The sequence below is a fragment of the Pipistrellus kuhlii genome, unplaced genomic scaffold, assembly GCF_014108245.1.
Source record: "Pipistrellus kuhlii isolate mPipKuh1 unplaced genomic scaffold, mPipKuh1.p scaffold_m20_p_3, whole genome shotgun sequence".
Classification (NCBI taxonomy): domain Eukaryota; kingdom Metazoa; phylum Chordata; class Mammalia; order Chiroptera; family Vespertilionidae; genus Pipistrellus; species Pipistrellus kuhlii.
Genome location: NW_023425529.1, coordinates 159,920,345 through 159,941,875, shown reverse-complemented (window position 1 = coordinate 159,941,875; position 21,531 = coordinate 159,920,345). Strand labels below are relative to the sequence as shown.

General features: G+C 46.7%; 1 protein-coding gene across 3 annotated transcripts in view; it reads right to left on the bottom strand.

Annotated features, from left to right (window-relative positions):
* The window catches only part of COL4A2 (collagen type IV alpha 2 chain), a 181,689-nt gene that overhangs the window by 29,054 nt on the left and 131,104 nt on the right, over positions 1-21,531 (bottom strand). For all 3 annotated transcript variants that reach the window (XM_045588783.1, XM_045588782.1, XM_036459285.2), the window contains exons 16-28: positions 21,231-21,275; positions 17,623-17,676; positions 16,725-16,791; positions 15,508-15,618; positions 14,852-15,001; positions 9,777-9,869; positions 8,336-8,499; positions 4,797-4,869; positions 4,595-4,701; positions 3,848-4,049; positions 3,408-3,467; positions 1,935-1,991; positions 1,502-1,609 (exon numbers count right to left, since the gene is read on the bottom strand). In XM_045588783.1, the coding sequence (XP_045444739.1) occupies positions 1,502-1,609; positions 1,935-1,991; positions 3,408-3,467; positions 3,848-4,049; positions 4,595-4,701; positions 4,797-4,869; positions 8,336-8,499; positions 9,777-9,869; positions 14,852-15,001; positions 15,508-15,618; positions 16,725-16,791; positions 17,623-17,676; positions 21,231-21,275 (1,291 nt within the window). The remainder of the gene's footprint in view (positions 1-1,501; positions 1,610-1,934; positions 1,992-3,407; positions 3,468-3,847; positions 4,050-4,594; positions 4,702-4,796; positions 4,870-8,335; positions 8,500-9,776; positions 9,870-14,851; positions 15,002-15,507; positions 15,619-16,724; positions 16,792-17,622; positions 17,677-21,230; positions 21,276-21,531) is intronic.

The window sequence follows — 21,531 nt, the reverse complement described above, 5'->3', positions numbered from 1 at the left end:
TTAACGACGTGATTTACCCATAAAAGAGATATGGCTTTCACATGGTCTCACCCATTTGTGGAATGTAATGAACAACATAAACAGATGAATGAAAATAGATCCAGAGACATAAAAGCATGGAACAGACCGTCCAACTTCAGAGGGAAGGCAGGGGAGTGGTGGTGGTGGTGGGGGGAGGGGGTAAGAGCACCCAAGGCCTTATATACAAGCGCATAAGCATAACCAATGGACACAGACAGTAGGTAGGTGAGGGCATGTGCTGGGGGGTGGGAGTGGCTGGGAAGAGGTCAATGGGGGAAAGGAGACTGATGTAATACTTTAAACAATAAAGAATTTAAAAACAACAACAGAACTATAAGCGTGTACTACTTAAATTTGTGGGTGTGAGTGCGTATGCAGCTCTTATCTCTGGATTAGACTCTTTGTGTTTTGCAGTCTTTGAGGCTGAGCATTTTATTTTCTTCTGCAGGTGGTGACAGAAGCACAGTATGTCCCATCACCAGGAAGAGGGACATGCATTTTATAAACTGAACAGATCAGTTCCTCCTTTACCCCTTCCCACTGCTCTACCCAATGCCCTTGTCCACGTAAGGGTTTCTATTTCACCATAGAACAGGCTTTCTCCTCATGCTGTCCGCTTCCCAAACCCCCGATAACGGGGACATCCGGCCCATTCTTCAGGCCAGGAGAGCGCTATGTGGTTCATGCCCACTTGTCTGGGCACGTAAATTGTGACTACTAGATACCCTTCATATTCAACGCAAGAAGGTCTTCATGAATTATTTCCTTTCTTTCAAAAACAGTCCCACCTAACTTTTGTATCTGTGGTATCTATGGGGGGCGAGGGGAGAGGCAATGCTGTAACTCTTAAACATGCAGGTGCCTCCAGCAGGGCACCAGAACGACACAGTCTGATCCTCAGGTGCAGGGGGCAGAAAAACTTTGTTTCTCTCCAAGGCAGCGTTTGCACCAGTGCCCTGACAGAAGACCAGGGAGTGTGCCTCCCAATTTTGCAAAAACACAGCTGAGATGCACAGTATGAAAGGCAACAGGATAACAGTTTGCAACAATCTTTAAGGCTGGGACACTGAACCCAGGAAGAATATCGATCAGGGACCAAAGCAAAGCTCTACATTGGGGATGAAACCACTTGTATCAGGGGCCGAGGCAAAATTTACTTAATCTTTGCTGAAAATATTTACTAAGGACCTGAGCCTAAGGACTCACAGACCCACTGCTGGGTGTGATAGTCCATGCATGCAGAACCTTTCCCAGTTTCTGGAACCAGTCTGAAATGTGTTTCTGCAAAACTCTAGTATATTAGTGACAAAAAAAAATATTCAAGAATGTTAATCTTCTACGGACAAAGACAAAAGTTGTCATCAAGTATGTGTCTACCCAGTTTCTAAATGTTGCAAGACAGCAGAGCGGGGCACCTCAATCATACGTTCACCGTCAAGTCCTAACCGAAGACCGGAGAGGGGGGCCCACCCTGACTTACCTGGGGGTCCTGGGAACCCTTCCCGACCTGGATCTCCTGGGGGACCCTTGAGTCCTTGCGGTCCATCTTCTCCTGAGAATCCTGGTAACCCTCTGAGGCCTTTGAAACCTAAACAACCCCAAAAAATCACAACACATATCAGAGCCACTCTTTATGTGCCCACCTCTTCCACAGCCGAGGCTGAGTCCTGAGCAGCAGGAGTCTTCTCCTTTCGACTGGGGTTCGACTAGGTGTCAATCACCACACAATTTCTGCCCTGATGCCTCCTTTACTAGCTACCTGTCTGTGGTGAGTGCCAAGATGGCAGAACACGGTGACTTCCAGGGCAGAGAGGAATGGAGGGGGCAGAGGAAAGGTGTCCAAAAGGGAGAAAGAAAAATGACGATGTGAATGGGAAGCTGGAAGTGACCTCTGGCTTCCCAGAGCGTGTTACCTGGGGGTCCCGGGGGTCCCGGCTGGCCTGGCAATCCCTTGGGTCCTCCGACACAGCCTGGGAAGGAAGAGAAGAGAGATGAGCCGATGCAATCTTCAACGCGAATCTCACAGCCTTGGGACGGTGGCGAGGTCAAGAACACCAGCCATGGAAACTGGCTACTGTTTTATGATCAGATAAAGTCAATGAGTTGATTAATTTTGATCTAACATAAATAGAAGTATAATTTTATTGTGTAATGAAATGAGCATCAGAATATTATAATATTAACATAAAATGCAAATAAGGCAAGGCCAGTCAAATAACAGCTGGCGCTGAGCTGGCAGCCATCCACCCCTCATTCAGGGCAGCACCTCGGCACGGCTAGTTCCGCCCTCGAGTCCACACGAATGCCTTCTTTGTCTGGAAATGTCCACCAGTTCAACCTCTGGATTCTCCCTCTCTCCCCTCCCACCACAGAGCCGTGGCTTGGGGTTGTCTCCATATCCTCTCCAGAGAGCTGAATATATGCATACACTTGAGATTTCAAAAGGAATTCTTTGATTTCTCCTTTGTGACTTTGAATACCTTCAGAATCGGCCACAGCAATAACGTGGAGCCACACGACATGAAACCTGAGTGGCAACTGCTTCTGGGTGGTGTGGGAAGGCCGTGACGCCGGGCAGGGCCGTGACACTAGGTAAGGCCGTGATGCCAGGCAGGGGTATTTTGTTGTGCGGCCTCTGCCAGAGACAGCCCCATGCAGTACAGCAATTCTGCGAGATGTCCTTCATCTGCGTGCCTGGGATTTGGCCGGGCTCCTATCTTGAGAGAGGCTTTGGCCTCTTCTGACCCACCAGGGACTCAGGGGTGCCACCTGGCCAGCCAGGTCATAAAAAGAAAGGAACCCACTGTCTTTGGAGGGCCTGGCCTTGCAGAGCCTCACACCCAGGGGCCTTCCCGGGTCAGTGTCACTGGCTAGGTGTCTGGAAGCTCTGGGTATTGCCATTCCGGCTCCGCACCTTTGCTCTCAGTGCCAGATCCATTCCCACACCTAATCCTCAACCTCAGCCTCATGCAGGGGACCCCCCCATCCTGATACTACTTCTCTAAGCCTGACCTTTATGGATGCTTTGCCTCTCCAAGGCCAGTTCAACCTCTGGATTCTCCCTCTCTCCCCTCCCACCACAGAGCCGTGGCTCGGGGTTGTCTCCATATCCTCTCCAGAGAGCTGAATATATGCATACATTTTAGGTGTAAAACTGTATCTGTTGCATTCTTACCAATGTCACAAACTGATGCTTTATATTGGTGGGGAGACTCGGTAACACTGCGTACCATTATACTTGCCTTTTCTTTGATTCTAAGCGGAACTGGGTGGAGTGCCAGCTCCGTGCTCACGGCAGGAGCTCACAGCAGTGGTTGACGAGTCACATGCCTTATAAACTAAAGGTTTTAAAGAGTTCTAAAACCGTCTAATCTCCATGACAGTACCTGGCTGGATGACCTTCTGTCCGTCCTCTCCGATGGGCCTTTTCACACCTGAATCACAGTCTGGGAGCAAGACACAAGGACAGAGTTAGGCAAATGGGGAACAACAGAAAGTGACTAACTTATCTCTGAATGTGTGTTGGTGGGGGTGGTGGTGGTGGGAAGGCTGGGGATGGGCAGGGACTGCCAAGGCCCATGACTTTAGCTCTGGAGGGAGATGCCCTGTAATCCAGCTGAGAAAAGGAGGCTGTGGGTGGGTGTGAGAAGCCTGTAGTTAGGTATCATTTGTGTGAGCTGAGAACCGACGACGCAATACAGCACTCTGATCTGACCCACTGGGGAGCTTACACATTGCCAGAAAGAACAACAGATACATGCTGAAGCACTAAACACACTAAACAGTGTTTTGTAACTTTGAATGATGACAGAAAGGATCCTTATACCTATTTGTCCTGGGAGACCTGGGGGGCCGGGCGGTCCGGGGAAGCCTGGTGGTCCAGGTAATCCGGCATCTCCGGGAAAGCCACGCTCGCCTTTGGGGCCTGGTAGGCCCAGTCCTGGGGGACCCCTTTCTCCTGGAATGCCCTTGGTTCCGGGGATTCCTGGGTAGCCTGCGTCCCCTGGGGGGCCTTTGATGCCATCACCCTGTAAGAATATTCAGTACGTATATTAAAAGATACGTAAACCTCAAAGAGACCATGTTCCCAGTTCCCTTTCCCCATTCCCCTGAGTTCCAGGCTATGGACTTTTTTAGAGAGCGTGGGAGAGTGAGAAGGAGAGAGGGAGGGAGAGAGAGACCCCAACATGAGAGAAACACACTGACTGGTAGCCTCCCAACATGCCCCAAATGGGGTGGATAACCTGCAACCCAGGTAAGTGCCTTTGACTGGAATTGAACCCACGACCCTTTGGTTCACAGGCCGATGCTCTAACTACTGAGCCACGCTGGCCAGGTTCTCTCTGGCTTTTGAATGCTCACTATAGGCTTCCCACCTAACTCACTGTGTCTTAAACATAGTATTTCTGCTCGTTAAAACATAATGGGCTGCACTGTGGGACGGGGGGTGGGGGGGTGGGGGGGGGAACGACGACGACTTAGGGTAGCACCAGCACCATTCATTTCTGAGGTGTTTAAGAACATGGCTGATGACGATGGGGGCTGAGCCAGTCCCACACTCGGGGCTACTCACGGGAGGGCCTGGAAGGCCGGGGAATCCATCGAGCCCGTCACGCCCCTGGGTGCCGTCCTCACCTTTCAGACCAGGCATACCTGGGACACCTGGCTGTCCCTTCTCGCCTGGGGAAGAATGTGCAGTGTGACTCGACTCATACATACAGTGCTGCCACAGAGGAGTCAACGGGGCAAGAACTGCTTGGCCACAGAGCACTGACCTTTGGTGGTAATTGTCCTAGAATCTCCCTTTATTCCTTTGGGTCCAGGAAGTCCAATTTCACCAGGGATTCCCTGTGGAAACAAACACAACGTTTCTTCCTCCTTCATACTGATTATGCGAGTCTGGGAAGATGATGATTTCCGGTTCCTACAACCGGAGGGCCACGACCTGCCATCCAGGCCTGTGTTTTCCAAAGGAACTCTCTGCCGTGTAGGAGGCGCTCTCTTCCGGGCTGTCCAGTGCAGTGGCCTCCAACCACAAAGGGATAGCGAACATTTGGAAGTGGCTCATGGGACCGAAGAACTGAATTTTAATTTTAAATAATTATAATGAATGCAAGAAGCCAAGTGGCTGGACCGTGGAGATCGGGACCTTGCTACTCAAACTTTGGTTCATGGGTTAGCAGCTGAGCCTCTCCTGGGAGCTTGTAAGAAATGCAGAACCTCAAGCCCTACCTGGGGCAATGGAACCAGAATCTGTATTCAGCTGAGTCCCAGGATTCATATACTTACGAGCTACTGAGCAGCAATGATCTAAAACATAAGGTGTGCTCACTCTTCGTGACCATTATTTAGAATCTGAGCAGATCATCAGCCTCCATGTAGAAAGGATGGAAATGTGTGATTATTCATCTTGAGATCAATAAAGAGTACCAGGAAGTAAGGTTTGGAAGAAAACCCACTTTAAAGACAAGCTTATTGCAGGATCACTCACATTTTGTTGGAGTTTTCCAATGAACAGCTTAATGGTGCAGAATGCATTTTAATATATGTGATGGCGTAGTTTTTACTTGCAAGGTTATGGGAGCTTTTAGTGTTGGTTTAATTAAGTGTGACTATGAGTTCCTTTCTCCTAAAATTAGTCCACAGATACTTGGTTTATTGGTTTAGTTCTTTGCAGAAAAGGATGATGAGTACCTCTGTGTCCAGACAGTGTCACACACACACACAGACGCTGCTTAATAAGCAGGTGTTGCATGGTCTCCCTCATATGGGGAATCTAATGAACAAAATAAACTGACGAACAAAACAGGTCCAGAGACAGGGAAAAATGGAACAGACTGACAAGTATCAGAGGAAAGGGGGGAGGGGAGAAGAGGTTAAGTAAATAATTTACACTGAGTGGCCAGATCATTATGATCTCTGAACACATAATAATCTGGCCACTCAGTGTGTGTGTGTATATATACTAGAGGCCCAGTGCATAAATTCTTGCATGGGTGGAGTCTGGCCAGCCTGGTCAGGGGGAGAGGACATGGGCGGTTAGCCGGCCTGCCTGCTAGTTGAGGGGACAATTTGCATATTAGCTTTTTATTATGTAGTATATACACTAGTGGCCAGATTATTATGCGTTCATAGATAATAATCTGGCCACTCAGAGTATATGCATATACCCATAATCCATGGACACAGACAAGAGTGTGGTGAAGGCCGAGGGAGGGGGGTGGAAGCAGGTGGAACAGGGATCAATAGGGGAAAATGGGAGACATCTGTAATACTTTCAACAATAAAGATAAATAAAAAAAAATAGGTGTTAGGCATATTAATGATGGATGCATTCACTTATTGACTGATTATTCCCACACTTCCATCATTCTGACAGACTCCATCAGTGCAAATATTTAAAAACAAAAAAACAATTTAGTCCTTCCTGCTGCTGTGGGGTTGGCTGACATATAAACACAGAATTACATACAAGACCACAAACTCACCAGAGATGTTTGAACATACATGCTGTGGATGTGTACCTGATACAGTTGGGAAAAGCCTGTGCTTTGGGAAGATTTCAGACTTTTCAGGGGCACAAAAGGGAATCCATAGGACTTCCAGAGAATATTCAATCATTTTACAAAGAATAGGAGATTCTACCAGTTTTGCCATTAAGTTTGCAATTGTTACTACATACCCTTTTAAAGGAATAGACAGCCACGACTACTTTGAAAGGATAAAATGTACCATCTACTAATTTTAGTTGGAAATGGCTACTTGTTTCTTGAGAAATCTGGAGTCTGGAGCAGAGCGGTGCTTTGGGTCTCATCTTCACCTGTTACAACCTTCCGCACCAGAATCTCGGAGGGGCTGCCAATGTCCTGCACCATGTTGTGGGGTCCGACCACTCTAAACCTTTCTCGGCTTTCTTTCTTTCTTTTCTTTTCTTTTTTTTTTTTTTTTAAATATATATTTTTATTGATTTCAGAGAGGAAGGGAGAGGAGAGAGAGAGAAGCAAACATCAATGATGACAGAGAATCACTGATCGGCTGCCTCCTGGAAATCCCACACTGGGGATTGAGCCTGAAACCTGGGCAGGTGTCTTGACTGGTAATCGAACTGTGACCTCCTGGTTCATAGGTCAACGCTCAACCACTGAGCCATGCTGACGGGGCTTCGGTTATCTTTTTAAATAATAATAATAATAATAATAATAATAATAAAAGCATAATTCCTTTGCCTTCATCTGAAATTTGCTTTGAAATGGTTAGTTAAAATCTGTCATGGAATAAAGGTCTACTCCAGATGATCTTTTCATAAGGTGTGAAATAAAGGCCACTTAGCTGATGTTCACAGGCAGTCTGTGGGAGGGAGTTTCATACATTCATACAAAGTAAACCTTCCATGATTCATGTGGAGATCTGGGTTTTCTTGGGTTCAGAGAGTGTTCATAAAATACTAAACAAGTTCTGTACTAAATCTGAAGAGGTGAATGCTCCCAAAGTAAGATGCTTTACATTCAAAATTCTAGAAGTTATTATTTTTTTTGAGGGGGTGGGGTGGGTATAATTCTTATACCATAAAATTTACCATGTTACAGCACACAATCCAGTGATTTTTAGTATTTTTATAAGGTTGTGCAACCATCATCTAATTGCAGGACATTTTCATCACCCCTGAAAGAATCCCTGTGCCCATTAACCAGTTGGCCCCCTTTCGACCCTCCACCCCCTAGTACTTCTTGTTCCCAGATTTGCTTGTTCTGAACACTTCATATAAATAGAAGAATAACATCTGGTGTTTTTTATGTGCCTATTTTATTTCATTAAGCATCTCGCTTTCAAGTTTCGTCCATACTGTAACATGTGTCAGTACGTCATTCCTTTTGATGGCTGAGTAAAATCCCATTGTATGGGGATAGTATGTTTTGTTTATCCATTCATCAGTGGCTGGGCATTGGGTTGTTGCCAATTTGGGCTCTTATTATTGATACTGCTATGAATATTTGCACTCTCGTTTTTACATGGATGCGTGTTTTCAGTCTCTCGGGTCTACACCTAGGAGTGGCCTCTCTGGGCCAGAGGGCAATTCTGTGACTGACTTTTTGAAGAACTGTCACGCTGTGTTCCACACTGGCTGCACTGTTTCATATCTCTACCAAGCAAAAGTCTTAAAGTTCCCCTCAGAGTACGTAGCCTCTTTGGGTGAAGTGTTGGGTGCCTAAGTGTTGCTGTCCAAAGCTGTGTTAATTCAATAGAGAAAAGCTAGGAGAATAGGGAGAGGCGCCAAGGATGTCTTGTCAGCTCTGTGATGGAATCTGACTCTCACCTTGAACCCTGGGAACCCAGGGGTGCCGTGATGGCCAGGGTCTCCTTGAAACCCTTTCTTCCCCGGCTCCCCGCTGAAGCCTGGTAAGCCTTTCTGTCCGGGCAGCCCCGGGAGAGCCGGGATGAACTGATCGCCTGCGCATACTTTACAGTCCCCGAAGTCACCTGCAATGTGAGGGAGAGGGAGGGACTTGTTATTCACCCACAAGCACAGGTTAAACAGTCTTCTTGGCTCTGCAGGGACAGGAGCGTACGCTGGGTGGGGGGAATGGGCTGGGGGTGGAGGGAGGAGAGGAGGCAACTCCACATTCCACCGCCATCATCTACTCTGGTCTTCACACCCCCACACGCAGAATTCTACAGCAGTGTTTCCTGGAAATGTTTAAACAATGGGACCATTGACAGAGGTGTGTGCGGAGTACCCGCTTCCGAGGAGGGGCTTCAGGAAGTCACCATGGAGGTCTCAGGGTTGAGGAGAGGAGCCAGGGTTCCAGGGTCTGGGTGAATGAAAGCCATGGCAAGGACCGTGGCTTAGAGGCCCAGGTCAGGTGGGGAGAGAAAACATATGCCATCTCTCTTCCTTTGTCTCGCTGTGGCCAGACTTGAGGAGCCTGTGCTGGTGGCAGGGCCAGCTTCCCAGGAGCCAGGGGGCTCGTGGGGAAAGGATGACTGGCAATGGCTCAGTGGGGCCGGGCTGCACAGCTCATGTGTAGATGTCTGTTCCTGCAGTTCGGCTGTCCATCGTGGGCCACACAGCCACACAGACTCACAAGGGTCAGATGTGCTTAAAGCCTGAACATGCTACCCACGCCCAGGAATGGGAGAGCTAAGCAGGCTTCACCGGGGTACCTGACAGACTCACAGCGGAGGGGCCACCTAGCAATCCTTCCATGGAAAGGGCATGACGCTAGGGGCAGTGTCCCCGAGGTGTGGCACTTCTACCACCAAGTGGGAGTGGGATATGGGCAGGCTGTGCTACTCCTCTGAACCTCGACCTCCTTGCCAGGAACTAATCCCTAACCCAGGGGGTCAGCCGCAGGAACAAACCAGAGGATTCATCCGCAAGCATTCTGCAGCGGGCAGGTGCCTTACAAATCCGTGTTACATTGCCTTGAGCTGGGCCCTCGGATATGAGGCCAGCCGGAGAAATCACTGCTCATCTTTTTTTGCCCAGTGTTGGGCTCTGCGCTCCTTGGAAATTCAGTGAGGAGGTTGGCAGAAGAAGAACAGATAAGGGTGAGCAAATGAGTGCTGGGTGGCTGCGCACAAAACTTAACGCACATCACCCACCTTGATTTTAGTGACATTTCCGTGGAAGACAGAGGGGCCAGTGTAGAATTAAAGGACTGTGCCCATTTTAGAACAAAGGAAAAAAGTGAAGTGGACTCAGTAGGGCCAAGTCTTCCCCCCACCTCTTCTCCATTGTACCTGACACCCCTTACCTTTCCATCCTTTCGGTCCACGAGCCCCAGGAAAACCGGGGGACCCAGGAGTGCCCTCCTTTCCTGGTCTTCCTTTAATGCTAGTGAGGAAACCTAAAGAGGAAACCCACAGGACAGCACATTAGCACAGCCCAGGGGGTCCCACATGTCACCGAACCCAGTGCTGGAAGGTTTGCAGCTAAATCTCCTAACAGGGTGCAAATGCCCCCCACACTTCAATTCCACTCCAGAACTCATCATCAGAGAGAAAGGGAGACTGTTTGGTGGTCATTGCTTTCGGGGATGGAAAGAAATGTCAAGAGCCTGTGAATTTAGCATTTCTATTAAAGTCTAAAGATAAAAACTTTTCCCTTTGAGAAACGTTGAGTCAAAAACAAAACTTTGATTTTTCAACCATGTTATTTTGCTAACAACTTGGATTCTAAGATTATCAACAGACATCTGGTCTCCCAAAGACAAGACAACAAAGTAAAAGTAGATGTCAAAATTAAGTTGGTTCCTTATTCTTCCCTCTCCCCAGGAATGGGTGCACACACCAACATACTTCTTCCCATACATAACACCACATACACATGCACACCTGGAGTTTGCATAATGAATGTAGATAACTTATGACCCATCTGGATTCAGTGTGGCCATCCCCACTCTCCCAAGTCTCAGCCTTTTTACTAGGATCAGGATACTTTCCAAGTCCTGCCACTGTCTGCAGGGCTCCAATGATTCCAAGCCGGGATCTGGGCAAAGGTGTAAGAAATATACTCTAAAAGCCAACAGAACTCTCCAAGTCACATTTGAGAGGAGCGCCATCTTGTGGTGGGACTGGGGTTGCACATGTGCAGGAAACCACTGCTGGGCATGGAATCTGAGTCTCCCTGACATTCTTATTTTCCTCACTGTTAAACCCTATCATGCTCAGACCTCCCAAGATCCAATAAAACTCCCCCAACAAATTAAAATGCATGCGGCCATACCCACCTCCTGGTATCTGAGAGGAGGAGAGAATGAGGCCACCAAGGAGATAGGAAGGAGAGGAAAACACCAATTTTAAAAACATTTGCTCTCTAGTTGGGAAAATGATATCAAATCTCAATGTCAGAACGCGCCTAGGTAACTAAATCTTTATGGAAAGGTGGCAGTGACTATTGTCCTATGTAGTTTGATCTCACTACACATTTAATATAATCTCTCTTATGCATCCATCTATCCATTTATTCATTAAACATTTGCAGCACCCACGCTGTGCCTGGCATTGTGCTAGGAGCTGTGTATACAGCTGGAAACAGAACCAACAGAACCACATGGAGCTTACTGGTTAGATGTGGAGGCACACATCAGACACACCACAGTCAATCATGGCCAGTGCTGTGAGAAGGGGACTGGGAGAAAGTATCAGGGAGAGAGGGCATCAGGACAGTCATTTTTGAGAACTTGAAACTCAGTTTAAGACCTAAAGAATAAAAGCCAGCCAGCCAAGAGGGGCAGGAAGGAAGTTCCCAAGAGAGGATCAGTTTATCAAAATGTACTCAAGGTAGGAAGGGTGCTGAGTGAGAAGCAGAATTGCAGAAAGGGAGTTGAGGAAGATCATGCCAGCCTAGTGGTCTAAGGAAAGGGGTTTTGATTTTTATCTCAAGGGCAACAGGAGGTCATGAAAGGGTTTTCAGTGAAGTTATCCAATCTACCTTATAGGTAAAAAGGACACACTGGCTGGATGGCCAATTACTAGGAAAGAATGGAAGCTGGTGCTGAGTGGGTGGGCTAGTTCAGCAGACTAAGCATGAGAAACTGTGGTGGTTTTGGTCAGGACAAAGGTAGTGAAATGATGGACTGACTTAAGATTCACGAGGCAGAATCTCTAGGACTTGGGGATGGATTCCTGTGGGTGGGGGAGGCACCAAAGTGACTCCCAGGGTGTTGGCCCAAGTTCCTGGGTCTGTAGAGATGGGTGAGCCCAGGAGAGGGGCAGGTGGGTGGAGGAGCTGGGAAGCAGGAGAGCCAGAGTTTGGTTTTGGACACACAGAGTTGGAGATGTCTGTGTAGTTACAGTGGTAACTACATGGCGAGTTAGCAGTTTGTATTTGGAGCTCAGAACACGGACCTGGGCTATAGAAAGACTGCTGGCATAGAACTTGTACTTAAATTCATCTGAATGGACGGGTTCCCTTAGAATAGAGAGTACAGAGAGAAAAGGGGGTCCAAGAATGAACTTCAAGGAAGTCCATCATCTAGCGGATGGATAGAGGGGGACATAGAAGAGTCAGAAACTGATCCTAAAAAAAAGAAGAAAAAAAAAGGTCATTGAGATAATGTGAGGCATCATGGGAGGTCGGAAGAGAGCATGTAAGGGAGGGGGTGTCGGCTGTATCCTGTGCCCAAGAGGCTGCTGATGGAGCAGAATGGCACCTCCAGGAGGTGGCTCCATGGGGCCTTGGTGACTGGGTCAAGAGCAGTCCAGTTCAGTGGCTGAGACTGTGGCTTTATTTTATGTCTACAGGTTCTTCCAATATGTTATGAGAAGTACAATACCACAGGTAGCTGTTTAATCCTAGATACGTCAGGGAGATCAGCATTTTAGATGTGAGACAGAGGTTGTGTGTGTTCCTTAGAGTGTTTGTAAATCTAGTAAAAGGCAAGTGTGGCTATGTGACACCAGCTTTCCTTCTTTCTATTTCTTTTTTAAGTCTAATAAATTAATAATTGCAAATAAGTTGTACAGAGTAGCAGTATGCCTCTCAGATGTTGTCAAGATGCTTTCCCTGAACAGTAAGTATTTTGACTTACTCTAGAACAGACACAACGGAACTGCTCCACACTTGATTAAGTTAATTGAGCTGGAACTAGGAGTAAGCAAAATATTTAGCTCAGGAAAAAAAAAAACCTGACTTCACGGTTTGATTTTGCTGGAACTGCAAATCACTGAAAATTCTGATTTCTATCAGCAACAACAACAACAACACACACACAAAAAACAGGATGAAATGCAATTAATAAGAAAAAAAATCCAACAATTCATTCCAGGGGAACAAACTCTGAGGAATCATGGTCATTGATATTAAATTCTTATAATACACGATAATGTTTTAAAAAAGGCCATTATGGGTGGCTACATTTTGTATAAGAGGTTGTTTAAAAAAAAAAAGAGTTAATTAGAAATTGTGTGTCGTATGGTAAGATAAATATTCAAAGAGAACTTAAGTTGTAAGTTTTTAAATTTTTTAGTTGATAAATTCTATCAAATACCATTCTACCTATTTTGTAAATTCTCTCTTCACTCTACAATGTAAATCAGAAATAAGTTAATGTGTTTACAGTCTACAATGTAAATCAGAAATAAGTTAATGTGTTTACAGGTGACTTATGTTAGTAATTCATAAATTTACTAAGCAAGATTTATAAGCAAGATGGTATGTGTTTGTATCTTTATAAAAACGGAATTTAGTCACAGGAATGTCAAGGTTGGCCTTTAGTCAAAGTCCTTTAAAGAGGTATGTATGTATGTATGTTTGTATTTCCTTTACTTTTCCCAAAGTACTTTAAAAATATTTTTATTGATTTCTGAGAGCAAGGAAGAGTGAGAGAGAAATAGAAATATCAATGATGAGAATTATGGCTGCCTCCTGCATGCCCCCTACTGGGGATCAAGCCTGCAACTGGGGCATGTTCCCTGACCAGGAATCAAACGGTGACCTCCTGGTTCACAGGTCAAGCCACACTGGCTGGGTTATGCTTTTATTTTTAACACAGCATGTTCTGTTGCCAAAAAAGGAAAACTCAACTGATACCATTTACTCAGGAAATATAACACTCATAGCAATGTAGCCATTATAAAAAATGTCACAGTAATAAGTATTACTTCCAGGATAAAATAAATAAAATAAAGATATCACTGCTCAAACTATTTGGCAATTTCCAGGGAAATACTTGAGCCTAAAAATGTTTAAATGAATGTGAGAATATGGTTTCTCCAGTGAGAGGAAAATTGGAAGCATAGAGCCATATTGTCTTAAAAATTTAGTGTGGAATTCTAAAGAGTCAGAGAAGTGATTGCTGAACTTTTAGTGGAAGAAGTATGCCCCGGTAGGCTCCTAAGGCTCCACGAGTTTTCCTTCTTGAGAAGGTCTTCCCAAAGCAGTTAAAGGTTTGGTCTCTGAATTGCCTTTACTTGGCATCAAATACCACCTGTCAGCAACTGTGATGCTCTTCCTCTCTGCAGAGAGGAGGCCATACCAGGGGTGATGTCAGAGGATTTAAAGTTAAATATTTTTGAAGAGAGGAAGCTGCTCAATTGTGATCCATGTAACACAGAAAATTATTGTAACCTCAGGTTTTCTTCTAATGCCTCAACTATCTAATCTCTTGAGGAGATCACATGTTCCCATGAAGAGATTCTACAATGTTCAGAGCACAACTCTTAAACTCAGAGGCTGACACGAGTAACCATATTTGATGGCACACTCCCCTGCTTCCTGAGAGCATTCTTAACTAAAGGACACACCATGGGAAACACCACCTTGTGCTATGAATTGATGATGCCCCCTAGGTAGCCCATGGGGACAGACTCTCACGCTTGTCTACTTTCTTAATTTTTCACAGCCTTTCATCTTGGCCTTGGCTAGTGGCTGCCACTTCTTATTATAGGTGGTGCAGCCATCCCGTCTTGTCATCAACTATTGCCACCTGTTCAGTTGTAGCTTTGGCTCTGCATTGGCTGGGAAGGCATGATCACGTCTGCTTAAAATTGTTGGTGAAACAGTGGAGAGAGGCTGCAGGTCAAGGTGTGAGGCCTCCACACTGGAAGAAGATGTCTAGAACTTATCACCCGACAGCTTTCAGCTCTCCCATGCTTCACTGAAGGACAGACAACCCTGACTACGCAATATCCAAGGCACTGCTGCTACTCAACAGGCTTGCAAGGTTTTGCTCCTTTTCCATCATTGGCAGAGCACTTGCTACACCCCACTGAACGGCCTACTGGCTTACGCATTATTGAGCAGAAAGCCCAAGTGAATCTATGGCTGGGGCCCGACTTCTTTGTCTGGACACTGAAATGTACACCTTCCATGAGTCTGTCCACTTACCGTCTGGTCCAGGTGGTCCGGCAGGCCCTGGGAGTCCTTGGGGCCCTGGCTTTCCGGGAGCTCCTGGCGGGCCGGGGTATAGTGCAGGGATGCCCGGTTCTCCTGGGAAGCCTTTGGGTCCCATTTCGCCAGGGAAGCCTCTGGTCCTATCTGAAAATCCAACAGCATCGCCAGCGGTGTGAAATTTGGGATATTGAGCAGCTGCATTGGCCTTCCCACCCACAGGAACCCACCAGCAGGACTAGTCAATTCACAGTCCATTCAGCAACATGACGAGCGATGCCAGGGGTATATTTCCTCACCATTTCCAACTTCCTTTAAAAAAGCCCCTCTTCCTGCCCCGAAACAATGGCCAGAGAGTTGTTATAAACACTTGGCAACAGCATTTGTTGACTGATCATGCTCTGCCCAGGCAATGGATAGAATCATGCCAGTTACTCATCAGCGGCCAAGGTCTAACCTAGCGGGAGAGCTTCTATCACGGGGCCGGTTGTTCTGTGAAGACATCCAAAAGTGGCTGGGAGGCCCTTCCCGGCTGCTAAAGCCACTCAGTGAGAACAAGGGCAGCACCAGCCAGTGAGGGGGCAGCGGTTTCTGTGAGGATGTGAGGGGACTTACTTTGGGTTGTAGTTTAGATATGGGTGGAGCCACATTACCTTCATCTATGATGGACGTGCCAGGGCGGCCGGGTAGGCCGGGGTCTCCTGGTGGGCCCCGAGCTCCTGAGTCTCCATAGTCCCCTGGATATCCTGGGTCACCTCTGCCACCTGAAACCGAGACAGGCCTCACGATAAGAGCAGGATGGTTGTCTAGGTCCCCGACCGATGGTCAACTGTTTCAGTGAACACATGTTTACCAATACCCTCCACACGTGTGAAGTGCGGTGGGGTCCAAATGTTTAATATTTGGTGGCCCTGTTCTCGAGGAGCCCATTCCCAGTCAACAGGGGTGAGGCAGGACCCCTATACATACCCTAACACCACAGAGAGCCACTAAGGCCAGAAAGATATAGAGAGGTTTCAAAGGAGGGGGAGACTGTTTTTTTTTGGGGAATCTGATACTGAGGGACCAAGAAGAATAAAGACAATAGAAGTAGATTTTGGGGCTATTGCTGTGTGCACTAGGCTTCGCGTTACATACTTTACAAACATTTGATTCCCATAAAACCATCATAGGTAGTATCATAGTCCCACTTTTACAGAGAGGTGAAGCAGGCATTCAGGTTCCCTGGAGCAGGTAACCTGGCAGTTGAGTTTTGGACAGGGGTGGAGTTTGAGGAGGCAGGAGAGGGAGAGGGCAGAGGATGGGAAGGGAGGGGCATCCAGAGATCAGCCCAAACTGACAGCAGAGCAGCGGGTGCTCAGCAGGACTGGGGTGTCCGGGTGCAGATGGGCACAGGTGGTGGAAAATCAGGCTGGACAAAGAGCTGAGAATAAAGAGGGAAATGATAGCATTAGGACTCCTCCCAGGCACTAGGCATCGTGCCAGTGGGCAAGGAGGCAGGGCGCTGCCTCTCTCTGAGTCCCTCTTTCCCCGAGCCTCAGCTCCTGCCAGGGTCAGCTTCTCATAACTATTTGCTGGATGAGTTACACATGAATGCTTAAACAAGCCTCATCCAAAAATAAACACAAAGTGGCATCACTCTGTTCTTTGGCGTGTTGGATAAAGACAGGCGAAAATAGCTAATAAACTGACACGTGGGTCACATCTAAGTGGGACGGCGAGTCCCTGACCCCTGGGCACATGTGATAGGGGTGAGCCAGATGGGTCTTGCTTTGTTTTACATGGACACATCTTTCTTGAAAGTCCATGGCTGTGTGTTCATAACGTAAGAGAATGTATTATTCTCATGCAAGAGAAACTGCATACAAACCTTTAGCTAGAGCAGGATGGGGGGAGTAGGCAGGGGGGCCTGGGGGGCCTGGGTCACCCAGTTCTCCCTGGAGAAAAAAAAACAGAAGAGGAAAACAAGAATGTGAGACTGGCGGCCTTTTGGAGTTTTGGACACTGCCTGGTTCCAAAGGACAGAGCTTCAGTGGACCTGAAGCTTAGCGTTCTTTCTGAGTAACAGAATCACAGGTTCTGCCTGGGGTGCCCTGTCCATTATGCTGAGGCAGCAAGCCCAGCATCACAGACACACCAAGCGACAACTAAGTGCGCAGCTGCCAACGTCACTTTGAAATCCTCATTAAACACTGGAGCCAGTCAGGGGGCTGCTTTCTGGAAGGTAGGCTGTTCCACTGTTGACAATAGTATCTGAGTCACCCTGTAGGGTAAGCTGTGGGGGGAAGGGGGGGTTTAGGGGGTAAGGGATGCAACAACACCCTGATACAATGCCCTCTGCACTGTAAGAGCTAAGGGCCTGAGAGGGCTCCCTACCTGGCTAGATTCCCCATCAGGTGGTGCAGATGCAGCCCACCTGGTCCTCATCCTACTGGGTTTCATGAATTATCCAATCACGTCAGTCACATCCTGCCTCAGGGACCAGGGGTGTCCCACCCTCTGTTACTATAAAACTCCTCCCCCAGCCCTGCTGGGTGGGGTCCTGCAGGACATGTAGCATCCTAAGGCTGGGATAATGTGACTAATAAATGCTGTGTGCCCGGTTATCTATTCTTATGTGGGTCAGAGCAGTGGTCGCCAACCTTTCGGACCTCACCGACCACCACTGGTCCATGGACCACTGGTTGGTTAGGGAATACCCACATGGTGAATAAGAGGTGGTCAGAACACCATCCAAAGAAAACCATCCAAATGAAAACCACACTCACCTTGGGTCCCTTGAGTCCTCCAGAGCCTGGATAGCCATCTGGTCCTCTGCTTCCCTGCAGGAGAGAGACTTGGTGCTTATTTTTATCTCTGTAATTTACAAAACTGACCAAAATACCATTATTATGTCTAATGATAAGAAGAAGAATTCATTAGGGTCACCTCCTACCCGGCCTCCGTTCAAATTTTCCTGACTTTGGCCTCAAAAACGTCTTTGTTCTCAAAAAGTTGCTCTGTTTGTGCATCAGGATCCAAAGTCCAAACATGACATTTGGCTGACACGTCTCAATTTTCTTATAATAGTTTCTTCTTCCTTTCTACTTTTTTTCCCCAACATTTTGTTGTTGTTGTTGTTGCTACTGAAGAAACTGGGTCATTAGGGCTGCCAATCCCTAGCGTGGGGGACCTGCAGCACATGACCCTGTGGCGTTGTGTAACATGATCCTCTCTCCTTGACTTTCTCTAAATTAGCCGCTGGATCTACTGGTAGAAGCTTCCTTAGGTTCAGGTCCACATTTGGAGCAAGAACTGTTTTTGGAGGGTATGGATACTTCCCAAGGCTTCAGTATAAAAGGCACAGATGCCGAGTTTAAGTGATTTTATAATTGATCAATGGGGTCAGGTGTGAACAATCTGATCCATCTATTGAAACCTCCCTCTCAGACGGGCTTTGTAAATTTCAGTTAACAGGAAACAGGAGCATAAAGCAGTCCCATTTAGTTTCACGTAAACAAAACAAAACAAAACACAACAAAACAAAACTCTAGGGCTAACTGTTGCTTTCTAATCCCCTCAAATATATTTCAACAAAAGTTACATCATATCTGGGTAGATATGTAGTTTTAAAAAAATAATCTAGAAATTTATTCCGCCTTGCTAAAGAATATGTACAGCGAGTACCCACTCCCCCTATATTCAGAATGCCAATGGTATAAAAAATGGACATTATCTGATTATTTTACCAGGTATTTTGAAATTGAGGAGCATGTGTGCCAAAGATCACGTTGTCTAGAATGAACAGAGGTGGGCTTACTTCTTCCGGGTTTTTATGGGGAAGTGTGGTGTGTGTGTGTTAAAATTTAGACTGACTTTCACACTAGGTGGAGATGAAGATTCAAAGTGAAGGCCCATTTTTCTGATATTAAAAATGATCTCCTATTTAGAGGCCATCTCATGAGATAGGCTAGGAATCACTGAAGACCTTGCCAAGGACTGGGGAGTTGACAAAGAGGCATTTAGTCTGAGTGGGTCCAAGGCTGACATAACAATCCAGCTCAAACAACATTGCTGGACTTGGCCAAACCTACACACCATTCCATGCCACCCATGCACTGCTCAGCCATGCTGAGACACCATCAACAAGCAATAACGAGCATCACCAGAACTAATTAAAGTTCTATCAATCTCTGGTAGGATGAGGGAGGGGTAGCTGATTGCTCCTCTAGAACAAGCAAAATCTTTTCCAGAATCTTCTCTTTTTTGGCTTTTCCTATTTCAATGCATTGTTAATGCTGGTGTTCACAGTTGCTCCTTGGAGTTGCCTTTGGTTACTGGTTCCATTTTACATCCTAACACCAAAGTCTGTGAGCATGACTGAGATGTAAGTTGGGTAGCCATGGCAACTTGGCAATAAGAGAACAACTGGCACACAGGGAGGTGCAGGGTGGCACTAAAATGCAGGATGACCCATTCATGTGTGTATCTCCTGGCATTTCTTATCTTCATCGTTGAAGAAACTATTTCCCAGCAGCTGAGATGCCCCCCTTAATTGAAAGCATCTGCATCACCCCCAGTTGTTGCAAGTGCAGGAAGCAAGCTGGAAACTGTGAGCCTTGGATCCTAACATCTGGACCACAGCACTCACTGGTAGGTGCCCCAGGTGGTCCATGCCTGGTGAACATCTTGCCCGTCATTAAGTTTTGCGTTCTAGGGGGTGGCGATGTTGAACTGTGTTTTAAAAACACTATAACTCCTTAGTGTTGGGTGTAGAAAAACAAATCCTATTATGATTTCACTAGCATATGGCAGAAACTCAAAGGATTAACAGCAACACTTAGGTAGGTGGGGTGGGTTGAAATGGATTACTTTTAAATGCTGATGTTCGCCTTAGTCCCCTGTCTCTTTATAGCACTTGCTTACAGTAATCCTTAAACTAGAATTTGGCCTTTGGCCTTTAGTTGGGGTATGGCATGGACAGCAGCTGGTTCTAGGCACGTGACCTTTGGGGGATACTCCTATCCGTCACTAATGCCATGAGAAGGTGGGTGTAATTAGGGCAAACCCTGGTGTCATCCCTAGCCCGAGTTTAGGGTAAAAGCAGAGGAACAGGAAAAATAAAGTCAACTGAGGTTGCAGGAAAGAATCAAATTTGGGGCTCGTTGCGAGTGATCAGAACCAGAACTCGGGGTGGAGACGCCTGAGTTTAGAGCTGGGGAGGTCAGAAGCCAAATCTGGGGGTGGGGGGAGGGGAAGGGGCAATCCCCCTCGGTAGTCCCAGGGGATTGATTAGACCCACTGCTATCAGGATCCCTATGCTTCTTCAATTCTGCAACGAAGTCGTGAGCATAATCAGGGCAGCCATGATATGGAGGCTGAATCGATTTCTTAAAACAGTCTGTTTCTGTGTGGAAATACTAGCCCATGGGCACCAAGATGTGTGGGCCATCATGTCGACTGCATGACTGTTGAAAACAGCAAGCAGCTGGAAACCACCGCACAGGCTCTTTAAAGCAAACGTGGCGGAACCTCTCACTGCAATTTTGCGCAGCTCGTTAGGAGAACCATGTACTGGTAGATGTGAACGTGCTCATGCGGAATAATCTCCAGGGCACGTTGGGTGAAAAAAACAAGTGGCAGGATGACACGGCTCACGTGACTCTGTCATTAAACTATATGCATGTAAAAATACATGTCCTTGTCTGAAACCCACAGAGTTATTACCTCAGAGAGAGTGCTGTGGGCCTGTGAAAGAAAGACGGTCTGCTACATATTCCATGACCAAATTAGGGAAGGTAATAGATAATTAATTTAAAAAATCTATTTTTTATGCGTACTCTCTCCTATGACCCAGAGTTCAGACAATTCTAAGCCTGATCCAGATTCACAATGCATTTCTAACGTTTTCTTCCAAAAAAAAAAAAAAAAAAAAAAGTGCCAAACATCTGTCCACAGAACACACGGTAAAAATAACTAACTGGGTCATCATTAAAGATAAACAAAGTGTCCACATGTGTGAGATCAACATGTGAAAAAGGTAGGTGAACCCTTGGTCACCATGCTGACAACCTTCCTGATACCATCCACAGGGACACTGGCGGGGGTGACACGGAAGGTACAGGAGCCGTGGCTGCAAGCACTGGGTGAGGGGAGCCTGGAGACAGAACTACAGGAAGGAACCAAAGGGCTGCTTTGCAAAAAAGGAGGAAAAGGTAAACAATCTGACTTGAGTATTCTGAATGATCTGGGATGATGCTATGGTAAATGCAGGTAAAATGTTAAATGCTTTTTTTCTGGGCCAATTCCCGCCCCCAGGAATTCCACAGTCTTCATATTTGATTTCTGTGAGATGTTTCAGGCCTGGAGCTGACTGCATTTCATGTATCACACTTACCTTCTCTCCTTCGGAACCTCTGTCACCGAAGATGCCTGGGGGGCCCTGGGGAGGACAGGAAACAGAAGCAGGAACAGCTTAGAATGGGCAGCAACGTTTCCCATGGCATCACCATGAGTGGACATGAACTCCAACAAAGCGCTTTACCATTAAAGTATGGAAACCACCGGCAACCCCTTTTCTTTCTAAAGGGGATGGCCATTTTGGCGACACTTTCACATAATGCATCGCATCTACCACTTCAGGAACTATGGGGAAACCCATAAAGACGGGATGGTAAAAATGGTACCGATACAAAAGG